At 43.2% G+C, this 13,142-nt stretch overlaps 1 protein-coding gene across 3 annotated transcripts in view; it reads right to left on the reverse strand.

Annotated features, from left to right (window-relative positions):
* PROM1 (prominin 1) overlaps nucleotides 1–13,142 on the reverse strand; it is a 118,181-nt gene that overhangs the window by 36,692 nt on the left and 68,347 nt on the right. For all 3 annotated transcript variants that reach the window (XM_057705236.1, XM_057705234.1, XM_057705235.1), the window contains exons 5-8: nucleotides 9,857–9,977; nucleotides 7,874–7,937; nucleotides 6,901–6,990; nucleotides 563–780 (exon numbers count right to left, since the gene is read on the reverse strand). In XM_057705236.1, the coding sequence (XP_057561219.1) occupies nucleotides 563–780; nucleotides 6,901–6,990; nucleotides 7,874–7,937; nucleotides 9,857–9,977 (493 nt within the window). The remainder of the gene's footprint in view (nucleotides 1–562; nucleotides 781–6,900; nucleotides 6,991–7,873; nucleotides 7,938–9,856; nucleotides 9,978–13,142) is intronic.

Raw genomic sequence — 13,142 nt, forward strand, 5'->3', positions numbered from 1 at the left:
GTTCAGGCATCTGTGGTTAATACAATAGGCCTGTCATTTTAAAATATATTTTAATTTTTAAAGGTCTACAAAAATGCATTCTGCTTCTTTTCCCCTTGTTTAAAGCTGAATGCATCACAGATGTAGAGAATAAACTAGCAGTTCCCAGTGGGGAGAGGGGAAGAGGCAGAGGCAAAATCAGGGCTGGGGATTAAGAGGCACAAACTATTATGGATGAAATGAGCTACAGAGATACACAGTACAACACGGAATACAGCCAATATTTTCTAAAATGCACATTGAAACTGTCAAAGTATAAAATGAAAAGAAAAAAAGAAAAATCTGAAAGAAAAAAAAAGCTAAATTTTCTCTGATATGACTCATCAGATCGATGGCAGAGAACTCTCAAGGAGGGTTTCCCATTATTCTTTCTCTCCTGAGGCAGCCCTTCCCAGGTGGCGGCTAGATAACGAGGGAGGCCGACAGAGACCCCCGGCCACTGGGCGCCTGATGGGTGAGCCCATGCTTAGCCCCCCCCAGCCGTCCCAATGACACTGTCCTGGAGCCGGGTTACCCTCCTCACCTGGTCGAAACTAATGCTGCCATCCAGAAGGCTTAGAGAGTTCCTGATGTTGGTGCAAGTGGTCATTACTGGCTGCACAGAGCACATGGGGTCAGTGAGGGCTTGCTCCACGTTCCTTTTCACGTTCCCCAGGCTGTGGCTAAGATTTGTAGATAACTGTTTCATTTCCGTTAAGATACGGTTCACTTCGACCAGGGCTTCTCTGGTCTCGTGGATTTCTGTAGGAACACAGCCCGCTTCAGAACAGAGGCACCCACTGGGCTGGCAAATGGGAAAAAAAATCCCTTCTCATCTACAAAAATATCCTAAAAGAACTTGAGATAAACTCGTAAATGACATGGAAGGCAGCCAGAGGAGGCTGCTGGGACGGGCGGTCTGAAAAGGAGGTACAGGGACATTGCTGGCCTTCTCTGCCTCTACCAGCTACTCCAACCAACTCAGCGTTCCCACCTGGGGGCTCTTTCAAATACACAGCGGCGAGTATCAACCCAGGAAGGTGACTGGGACTCATGGGCACAGCATTAACTGGCTGGCATTAGAGCAGCAGCCACAGGAAAGGTGTCCCCAGCCTAGCCTTGCCCAGCTTTGAAGAGGTCAGCCCAGACTGGCCAGCATCTTCAGTCCCAAGCAGTTTTTTTTTTCAGAATCTTTTATTGAGATATAATTGACACACAATAAACTGCATATATTTAAAGTGTAAAATTTGATTTCTCTTTCTTATTAGTGATGTATATATGGCAATCCCAATCTCCCAATTCATCCCACCCCCACCCGCCCCCTCCTCCAAGCAGTTTTAATTCACATAAAAACTGACCACACCCAGACAGATTTTAGAGATGGATATTCAAAGAGCTGGAAGTAGACACAGTGACGGTTAAGATCACAGATTTGGATTCAGGCAAGTCTAGGTACAGATACCAATTCCGCTACTTGCTGTGTAACTCAGAGTCGATTCTTAACCATTCTTTGGCAATTTCCTCATCCGGAAAATGGTGAAACCACCACCACGTTCGTCACAAAATGTGGGGATTAGAATGATCAGACTGAAATTCCTCAATGGCAGTGAGTCCACCTGTTTTATTTTGGACGCTCCACAGCCTAGGACACATTCTTAGACTAAGAGATTCCTAAAAGTTGTTTACTACCCTGATTTCTCTAGGGTATAGAAGTCCATATTCATGACGAGGGAGATAGCAAACTACAACCCTTTTCTACAGTGACTTAAGATCGCAGCAGAAAAAAAGTGAAATTTAAATTAGAGGACATTGATTTTCGTCTAAGCAAATAAGTCCTCCAGGCTCCCAAAAGAGATGACGGGGCATCCGGCCACAACTGCGTGTTGCTAGGAAAATGTGAATGCCCTTAAAAACTGGTTTCCCCAGTATTCCCTGGCAACCACACAAAACTTAGTGTTAAAACCACACCCACACCCACACACACACACACACACACCCACTTTAGCAGAACACACTTCTCTTGCCAAAACTATTATGAGGCCTCACCCCAGTTCTTCTATTACCTTCCAGGATCAGACCAAAATTCAAGAGAAAAGATTGTTTCAAGCAGACACCAAGATTTTCTGTTCAGATAAGGGACAGAATTTAGGATGAAGGGTCACACAGTCCAATCCTGAAAGCCTCCCCAGGTCTCAGAGTAAATCATCAAAGCTTGGTAGGGTCATCTTGAATGACATGGGCAATGCCATCTCCTAAGAGCAAACCTGCTAAGGCACTGCCTAGAATCACAGATTCTCCCGGTGACCAGATGACCCAATCAGCCTCCTAATTTACAGGTGAGTAAACTGTGTTCCTGAGAGGTGACAGAGTTTGCCAAAGGTGCTACAGCAAGGCACTGGAAGAACCACCATCTTAACAGTATTTGAGATACTACTACTACTAATGATAAAAAAGACTTTATCAAAGAGTCACTCTGAACCTCAGTGTCTCATCTTTTCCACCTACCTCCCAGGATTATTATTATTATTATTATTTATCTATTTTTTTACCTCCCAGAATTATCAGCAAAGCATGGAGCTAGTACCCAGCTCATATTAGAAGCTCAATAAATATCTGCCACAGGGAGACAAGAATCCAAGAACACAGTGGCAACTAGAAACACACAACAGAACGCAGAAGAGCATCGCAAAACGTAACTCACATCACACACCTTACATTTTAAAGTTCTGGGTTTACCTCTCATAGCCCTTTCTACTTCAACTTCAAGATCAGTTAAGGCAAGAACCAAATAAACAAACAACAACAACAAAGAATGATGGATGATAAAATAAGTCGATGGCCCAGAAAACATGTGCCCATTTAGGCGCCGTGTGTAGACATTCTGGGTTATGGATGCTATGCGGTCATGTCCCAAGAAGGACTCAGAAGTAATAAATATAGATATTTTCCAAAGGCTTCAAAGCATTTTATAAAATGTCTACTGGGTTATAACTCTGGGAGTCATTCCAAGCCTACTAAGATCACATATATTATGCATCTGAAGTCAGTGGAAAGATATTTTAGATTCTCGATTTTACCTAATTAACATTTTACCAGCTCATAGAACATTTCCTTTATAGGTCCTGGCCTGCAGCTCAAATATGATTTGCATAAATCCATCTGCATGTTTATGCTGCTTCCAAAGGCCACCAGACACATAAGGTTGCAAAGAATTTTCAGCCAAAAACTTGCCAAAGCAGTTTATTAAGTACATTATAAGAAGCTCTGGCAACACCAGAGGCTAACGTTTAACTTATTTGGGCTGGCTTTAAAATATAAATGTATAACTTCAATAATACAGGAAGCACTGAAAAGAAAAATAAAATCTGTTTTAATCGACTTTAATTCAGCCAGAATTGTAATGTAAACATTAAAAACTGGGCAAACCATGAGGCAAAAAGTAAAGGTACTTGCCAACCACACTGCACCATTTGCATACTTTTTAAACAAATAAACAAATTTATTTATTTATTGGCTGTGTTGGGTCTTTGTTGCTGCACATGGGCTTTGTCTAGTTGAGGCGAACGGGGGACTACTCTTCGTTGTCGTGCGCGGGCTTCTCATTGTGGTGGCTTCTCTTGTTGTGGAGCATGTGGGTTTCAGTAGTTGTGGCACATGGGCTCAATAGTTGTGGCACATGGGCTCTAAAGTGCAGGTTCAACAGTTGTGGCACACGGGCTTAGTTGCTCCACGGCATGTGGGATCTTCCTGGAGCAGGGCTTGAACCCATGACCCCTGCCTTGGCAGGCGGATTCTTAATCACTGAGCCACTTAGGAAGTCCCATTTGTATACTTCTGCACAGCGTTTATCTTCACATAATTTTGGAGCTGGAAAAGACCCTGGCAGACCAACACTCCAATGCACTGACAGCCCAGAGGGATCTGGGGTGCAGAGATGCCTGACATCATCCTGTGGTCACACCAGCTCTTGAACTCCAAGATTCCTAACTCGTCTTCCAAAGTTACACTGTGCTGTGTGGCCGTGGATGGCCCAGAAGCACCCTACATCTTAACACTCCCAAATGTACTCAAATCACATCCAGCAAGGTTCCAGCAGCACAGGCCTTACAAGCAGGCCAGGGCCTGAATCCCAGCTCTGCCACTTCCCAGCTATTCCATCTGGGACATGATCTCTGAGTCTCACTGTCTTGAGTTGGCAACACGGAGGTCACCATACACACCCCACAGAGCTATTATGAGCACTGACTGATATGATGCAGGAAAAGTACCTGCTATATAGCACTGCCACAGGGCAGGCCCTCAACACGCACTAGCTTTCTAAATTTTACTTCATGGCTGATGAATTCTACAAACACTTCCTTGTTGGACTTTGCTGGCTGACATCTCAGAAGCCATGTCACCCCTTTCCTATGGTGCAGCAGTTTGGGTACCGTGGGTCCCACCCTCAGCTTAAGGAGTAGACCTTGCCTGCCCCCAGCCAACCCATTTCCCCTATGTAGCACTGGCTCAGAGCTCGCCATGGGACCTCAGACAACCCAACCGGAGGGAAATCTGGTTGAGAAGGAGGACCCATGTGGCCAGTGTCAGCCCTCTCTCAACTGCAAGGGGAGTCTGCATCAGAATGATGCAGACATGGTAGAGAATAGCTAGATGGAAAGAATCTCACCACTAGATCAAGCCTCACCTGAAGGTGGTTTCAGTTGCATGAGACAATAGTCCACTTAGTTGAAAACCAGATAGAGATTCTCTGTATGAATCAGGTAAATGACACATGATAACTCGAAAGATGTTTAGAAGAGAATAAGAGAGATGACAGGAGAGATTTGATTGTAAAAGATCACAGGGTCAGCCCACATGATGGTTAATCCATCAGCAAAGTGCAAACACTTGAAGTTATAATGAGGGGACCCAGAGGATCCTTTGGGTATTTTGAGTGTGTCAGCTGTCTCCCGAGTGGTATAACATTGATTGTTCTCAATTAATGTCTCGATTTGATCACCATCAACTTCAACTAGTCTATAGCTGGAGCATCATCTAGTGAGAAACCTCCAGCACAAAACTTCGCAAACCACTTTGAACACATTCAATCAGTCACAGCACCTTCTCCATGCCCTACAAAAATTTTTTTCTATGTTTCAGTTGCGTTTTTACCTTTCTTGAAATAATAAAGTGTAAGATGCTGAAAATGTTGCCTTTTTTCTTCCGTCTTCAATACTAAAATTGCTACACAAAAACTCACCGATTTTGATAAGCTTTTTTTTTTAAATTCACTTTGATATGACAGCTGTTACACACAATCTACCAAAATTGTTTCAAATGAGGTTAAAGACAGCTAAGCACTACTAGAGCCATATTGTGGAAAAAAACGGAACGAACCTTTTGGCCAACCCAATAATTAACAGGAGAAAGAGATTACACTCCTTGGACACTGAGTTCTTTATCTAAAACAGTGCCCCTTATTAGCCCACTGTGTTATCATTTTTGTGCAGTTTTTCTTTCACTCATTATTTTTTGACTCCAGAGTGGGCCATCTTTCACTTTTTAAAGATTACCATATTTCTCTGATTCACTGGTTCCTTTTACTTTCCTTTTTACCTTTTCACTTTAGTTAAATGAAGATGTATGTTTAATCAAGATTGCATTTAATGTGATACTTTTTTCTCCAAAAAAGATATTAATTAATCCAATGGTCTATACAATATATGCTGCTTTAAAGTCAAAAATAGCATAGTATGTATTGACTAGGAAATCAGAAGCTTTTAGTTCTCCTCCATGTGTTGACGCCTGGATAGGAAACGGATGGTTTAGGAAAACCACTGCCACTGTGGGTTGTCCACTGTTATTAGTTATCCGTTGCTCCAGGAGATAATATTTCAAAAGTCAGCGGCTTAGAACTACAAAGGTTTATTACCTCACACAGTATGTGAGGCTCAGAAATCTGGGACTGGCTTAGCTGAGTGGCTGGGCTCCAGATCTCTCCTGAGGCCGCAGCCAAGCTGGCAGCAGGGCCTGCGTTCATCTGAGGACTGACTGGGGCTGGACAATCGGCTTCCTCAGTCAATGACACGGTTGGCAGGAGGCCTCATTTCCTCACCACGAGGGGAAGGAAGGAAGGAAGGACCCCTCCCCAACCCAGCCCATCCCATCCCAATATGGCTAATGGACAGAACCCAAGTCAACCACTAACTGGAGATTTATTTCAACTGAGTTTAAGCATATTTGTTGTGAACTTCGGACAACTGTATACACTAACAATATCCCAGTAAGGACAAAAGCAAGAAAACTTATTGTTTTGTTTGTTTTCTTTTTTCCCCTCCATCTGTCTTCCTTTATTCAGGTACCACTGAACCTCTGCTGTGATTGGTGACGATTCAACCATAGGGGTGAGACTCATTCTAAACACGAGCCTTGCTCTTTTAAAGTTCAGTCTTTGTCAAGGCTAAATACACATTCTAGGAACACAATTTTCTCTGGATAGAGGTAATATATGGGTTAGATGAAGAAGGTTCTGTGGCATTTCAGGCAGAGGAAGTGTGTGCAATACAGGGTCTGGGGGAGAATGACACCTTTGGGGACTGAGAATGAACACTGAGATTCGTGGCTGGAATGGAAAGTGAGGTGCTGGGAGAAGAGACTGAAAGATAGGCAGGGGCCCAGATGTGGAAGACAGGAAGGAAAGGAAGGGAGGTAGGGAGGACGGAAGGGGAAAAGGAAGGAGGGAAGGAAGGAAGGGAAGAAGGGGAGGGAGGGAGGGAGGAAGGAAGGACGGACAGTGGCTCTGCTCCAGCCAACCCTCAGGGAAAATGAGAAAAGGGCGCAAGAGTCTGGGAGGCTGAGCCTTCCGGGTGGAGGCTGTTTCAGTCCTGCTGCCGCAGTGCTTACCTTCCGCCATGGCCTTGATGTCATCCAGCACAGGGATCACTCTAGGTTTGAGCTGTTCGAAAATTCTGCCTCCCAGCAGCAACTTAACATCTACATTCCAAGAAGCATAAGGGATGGTGAGGGTGGGTTCTCTTTCTTTCTTCTCCTCTTACCGCTCAGTCTCTTCCCGATGCCGGATTTCATTGCCTGGTTTAGTCTCTCCGGCCGTGATATCCCACTTTTCACTCCGGATCCTGTTTGGCCATGGACTCTCATGTGGAGATTTCTGGGCACATCTCGAAGTCCCCATACCAGCTGCGCCCCCGTGAAAACGTAACCACCGCAGACTCGGTGTTTCTTTGTACTTGGAATAGGTTCACCTGATCACCTTGATCCACAGCTGCAGGGGTCCCTGACCTCTCCAGCTGGACCAGGGTTTCTGAACCCTGGCTCGCTCACCATTTGAGGCCAGATCCTTCTTTGCTGGGGGGGCTGCCCTATGCATTGTATGGTTTTGAGCCACACCCCTGGCTTCTACCAATGGATGGGATCCAAGTGGGACACCGAAAATGCCTCCAGATGTTGTCTTGAGGCCAAAACTGCCCCTGGTTGCTAACCACTGAGCCCACGGGGACCAGCACCGCCCACCCCTCTATTCCTGAAGCCACTGGCTTCCCTGGGGGGCCCATATCTGTCTTTAACAGCAGACCGGACAGAGACCCAGTTCTTCTCTCACGTGGGGAGTGAAGCACAGGTGCCTGTGACTGCAGGAAAGCAAAAGCATTTTTATAACAAATGCTAGGTTTTCATGGCTGGGTAACAACCCACACATTGTGAATCATGCTAGGGCATTACTGTTCCGTGTTCCCCCTTGGGTCAAGCAGAAATTGCAGAAACAGTGTACTTCATTTCTTAGTCCTTGTTTTATGGGAGACAGCCATAGCATTTTCTAGCCGAAACAAACAAATTTGAGGCAACGTTAAATTCTACTCACTGTCCAGATCCGAGAATGCCCTTTCCTTTGTGGTGGTATACTGGTCCAGCAGAGAGTTGATTTGCTTAAAAAAAAAAAAAAATTACATGACACCTCCTCTCCTGGAGGTTTCCCAGGCCACAATGAAAAGACATTTAACATAGGAAAATTATCCTGAATCAGAATGTTTTTAAAAGAAAGTGGGTTCGTAGAGATATGTCTATTTTCTGATACTCAGACTTCTTAAAAATACTCCAAAGCTTATTGGCTTAAGAAATACGATTTCTTATTTCTCATGATTCTGTGATTGGCTAAGCGGATCTCCTGGCTGGCGCCGGCTTGGCTGGGAACCAATGGACCCCTCTCTCTGTGTGGTCTCTCCTCCCAAGCGACCCGCCTGGAGGTTTTCACATAGTGGTCTCTGCAGCAAGAAGATGAGAGTGGACACCACAAGGCCTTTGGAAGCCTAAGGTCAAAACGAGCACAAGGTCACGTCTGCTTCATTCTTTCGGTCAAAGTAGGTCACAGACACGTCCGGGATTTGAGGGGATGGAAAACAGATCTACCTCCTGAAGGGAGGGACTGCAAAGAATTGGAGGCCATGTGAAATCTACCACCCTAGGGTCACTGTACTTAGTAGCTATTACTGACCTCTGCTACGACCACTTACCCTTCTGCCTACTGTGTCTTTGTGGGCCTGCTCCCCCCACACCCTCTGCAACACTGGGTGTTACCATTTTTAAATAAAATAACCATTGCCCATCTTCTCAGTGAAAATGTGTATCGTTATTTAATTCTTCATTTCTCCAGTTACTAGAGTAAGGTTAAATATTTCCTGACATTTGGGACAAGTTATATTTCCTCTGTAACTCAATTATTGACATTCTCTGCCCAATTTGTCATAGATTTGTTAGGGCTCTTCCATATATTTTGAATTAGATAAGTTTCCCTCAAAGTTATAACACTTTACTCTCTTTCCAAGGTGATGAAAGTAATTCCCAAATTCACCAGCCATGATGGCTACCTGTTTACTTTGTCAACATTTTAGGAAACAGATTTTACTTTGGCATCTTTAGAATGATAGTTAAAAAATATTACGAATTTTTACTCACAAATTGGGGAAATGAAGCATTTCCCTCGCTGCACGGGCTATAAACCTGAATAAAGTTAGCTTCTCTAATCTCAATATTAAAAATTCCCGCACTCTTTGTTTTTTTCAGTTCCAACCACATATTAAAAACTAGGACCATATTTAACGTGTTGGCATTTTTTAGAACATATTAAACCTGGAAGAACACATCCCTGTGTGAGGAGGCCTATGGTTTCTGACAGACTCTTCTTAGTGAATCTAATAGGATAGCATCCTTCTCTCTGCATGTTGGTACCCATGAGCTCAGCATCATATATTTGATGGTTTCTGCTGAGAGGTTTTTAAAAAAGATGCTCTGAGTAGGCAAGGCATCAATGTGCTTTTGGGATACAGAAAAAAGGCGCCCTCGGGTCATCCTGTCCCCAAAGATAAATTCTGTGTGTGTGTGTCCTTCCCAAGGAATTTTACACATCTATACAGATATAATCAAGTAAGTGTTCAAAAAACAGGAAGCTTTCACTAGCAGAGTAGCTTCAAGTAAGTGATGGGGAGTTAATCATATTGCCAAAAAGAAAGGACAGTGGCACCAAAGATTTTTCTTTATTAAAAAAAGTCATGAGACCTTTAAAACAGTTAAGCACTTTTATAATCAGTACTATTGTTATACCTTAATAAAAGAAAAGAAATAAAGTAAAATGGAATAAAATAAGATAAAAGCACCAATTCTGAAATTATGCTTTGTACTCTTTTGAAAATCACGTGCTAGGCCTTTATACCTTGATCTGCAAAATTAAAAGACAACACCTGTCTACATAGGGTTTCCAGAAGGTCCAAATGAGATACCAAATATATACACAAACTCCAAAAGGCCTCAAACACAAAGCATCATGGGACAAACAGACTGTGGCCCTTACCCCTGGAGTTGCATTCAGGAGAGTCCTCAAGTCGTTGAAATTACTTTCTGACAATTTCCGAGTCTTTTCAACGTGAGTCCTCATGTGCTGGTTTGCCACAAAACCATAGATGATGCCAATGCTGCAGGAAAAGGAAAGAGCCTTTACTGTGGGAGCCATGACCGTGTGGTCAGGTGCAGAGCAGCCCCGCAGCCGGGAGGAGGGCGAAGGCCTTCCTGTGCAGAGACCCCCTCGTCCCCAAGCCCCACCCCTTCCCTGCTACAGCCTTCCTGCCTCCATCCCGTGATCCACGCACCGCTAAATGCGGGCCACTGCACAAAACTCAGTCCTCTCAGAGAAGACAACAGCCATTCAAGATACACTGCTCTGTGAAATACGAGTCTTATAAATGGAACAATGCTCAGGAAATAGAAGTTACAAAGGTTATAAGGCAGGGTGTGGGATACAGTCCCACGTCTGTACAGATGTGAATGTAGGTATACACTCTCCATGCAGGATGTGTGTCTGCGCGCGCGCACACACACACACACACTACATGCATACCTCTGTTACCCTCAAGAAGACTGTCAGGAAAATACTAAAATAAGAATGGTTTGGGATTTCTAATGTTTTGGGGGAATCTAATTGTCTTTGTTCGTTATTGCATTGCCCAGGTTGAAAAGAAACATGAATTACTTTAGCATTAACCTGCTATATGAGAAGCTGCAAGCAATAGAGTATATACTGTGTCATTCCATTGTATGTGAAGTACAAAACCAAGCAAAACGATGGTGCTGAAAGTCAGCGGTTATATTTGGGGGTGGGGGGTGGGTAATGATGTGACTGGTGTGTTCACTTCATGGAAATTCACACGTATGTGCTTATGATATGAACACTTTTGTCCATATAAAATGTACTTCAATAAAGAGTTTCAAAAACATCACATGAGAGGCATCTTGCACGAAAAGCTACTCAACATGAAAACAAAACCCATATTTTTCAAGCCATCTGAAGTGTCTACATTTAATCATTTTAAGGGCTCTTAATGTTGACTAATTATTAACAATCCCCTGACAAATTAATTTGACCAAAGGGTTTATTTTTGTGTCAAAGCCTTTAAACATTAAAATGTTACAGTTAAGAGTGCTAATCGCCAAGGCCCTGCTGGATTTAGCCACTAGATGGCAGCAAAAATTTATATAAACTCATAACACCCTGCAGAAGTTACCTGCAGAAGTTACCAACAAAATTGTTAGTTTGTAATAAATTGTTAATTTGTAACCATCCAAGGTAGGGTGTAACTTTTTCTAGAAGAAAGTTTTGCAAATAATATGTAAACTTCGGGGAAAATTTCTGATGCGGGAAAAATTCTGATGCGGGATATGAATACTTTTGCGTCTTCACCAAAAGCAACACCTTGAGCCTCAGGCATTTGTAGATTTACAAGCAGGATGGCCAACTGTCCATTTTTGCACCAAAAGCCCAACATTCCCAGGAAACCTCTGTCTTGGGTAAATGGGGAATCACTTGCCCATTTGCCCCATTTCTGTCATGAGTCACCCCAAGGAGCATTGCTGGTCTGGTTACCAAAGGGGAAGGCAGGGAGGGGATAAATTAGGAGAATGGGATTAACATATACACATTATATATAAAATAGGTAATCAACAAGGACCTACTGCATAGCACAGGGAACTATACTCAATATTTTGTAATAACCTATAAGGGAAAAGAATCTGCAACACTTCACTGTGTATATATATCACTGTGTATACACCTGAAACTAACGTGATAATGTAAATCAACTATACTTCAAAAACATAAAATTTTTTTAAAAGGGAAAAAAAAACATAGTTTCCTGTAGCAATATTACACAGGGGCACTGGCCTTTCCAAACTAATCCCGCAGGTCTATAACACAAGGTTGAACAATATTTCTTACAGATAACAAGGGGCAGTGGAACATGCACTGGAGTAGGGACACCAGGCTTGGGTTCCTGTCCCACAACTGCCGCGAACTCACACGGTGTGAGCTTGAGAACGTCCCTTCCCCCTCTGAGCTTCAGTTGGTATCACAAAACCAGAAATTAGATTATACATCAGTGCTTCTCAGACTGCAGAGGAGAGGGGTACTGGATGTCCACAAGGTCTTTACGATTTTTTTTTAAGTTTGGGTTCATACTGATGATAATCTTTAAAAAATGAAATTAACAGTATCTTCTGACATTTGAACAGACCACCTGAGAATCCATTTTTATCGGTCTTAGGTCTGCACTGATATTCATAAGGGTGATGTTACACGAGAGCAATAATAGTTATTAAATGGTTCACTTATGCAAAATAAGGCCAAACAACCCAAAATAATGACCCTGGAGTAGTGTCAACTGAAGGAACAAAAACAAAGCTGAGTCATAGTAACGTACCTGGAGCTTTATTTACCACGCCAATTTTCAACCATTCTACACCATGACAAGACAGGATCACCACCTGAATACAACTGCCCGCCTGAGGATTTCACACTGGGGGCCCTTGCTCTCTCTCCCCATCATGTCCAAATTTCGTGTCATCCATCTCCTTCCAGACCCATTTTCTCATATAAGTCAGAGTGAACTTGGGAAATAAACAGCAAGTCCAAGTCCATGTGGCTTTCCCTGAACCCCCTGGACAGGAGGCACCGTCCTTGAATTCCCAGAGGGCTCGCCCTGAAGTTCTGAGGGGTTTGTCTCACTTCATACTCTATTTTGCCTTTATTTCCACCTATGTTTAACTGCCCTAAAAAGAGGGGGAAACTGCTTCTTTGTCAACCTTGGATAATGCAGGGTCTTGTGTTCATGGTGGGTGCTCAATGAAGGCAGATTTAAGAACTGGGCTTCACGTCCTCTGGTGCATTGAGAAAATTAGCCACATGTTGAGTGTCCAAGTCAGAAACTCTCTTCGTTCCTTTATTGAATAAACGCCTTTACTCGAAAGATCATCAATCAGTAAAGATAGCATTGTAACACAATGCTGAACTTCAATGCAACATATTTAAAAAGGAACATTTCTGCTACACAATTATAGATCTAATTAAAATGAAAGCATTTGATCATTTTTTAAAAACTGTGCTAAACAGAATTCTGGGATAGAATTTAGCAATTTTCAAAGCTGATTTTCACACCTATAATCCATTGTAAATTTTACATTTAAATTGAAGATGGCAAATTCAAATCCTACACGGGCCAGCAGAAAGCATGAAGGGCAAAGTGTCTGGTATGGACCTTCAGGAGCTGACGATAAAGATGGGGGAGGGGCAGATGCTCTGTGGCTCCAGT

Source organism: Hippopotamus amphibius, chromosome 13 (genome assembly GCF_030028045.1).
Source record: "Hippopotamus amphibius kiboko isolate mHipAmp2 chromosome 13, mHipAmp2.hap2, whole genome shotgun sequence".
NCBI classification, from domain to species: Eukaryota; Metazoa; Chordata; class Mammalia; order Artiodactyla; family Hippopotamidae; genus Hippopotamus; species Hippopotamus amphibius.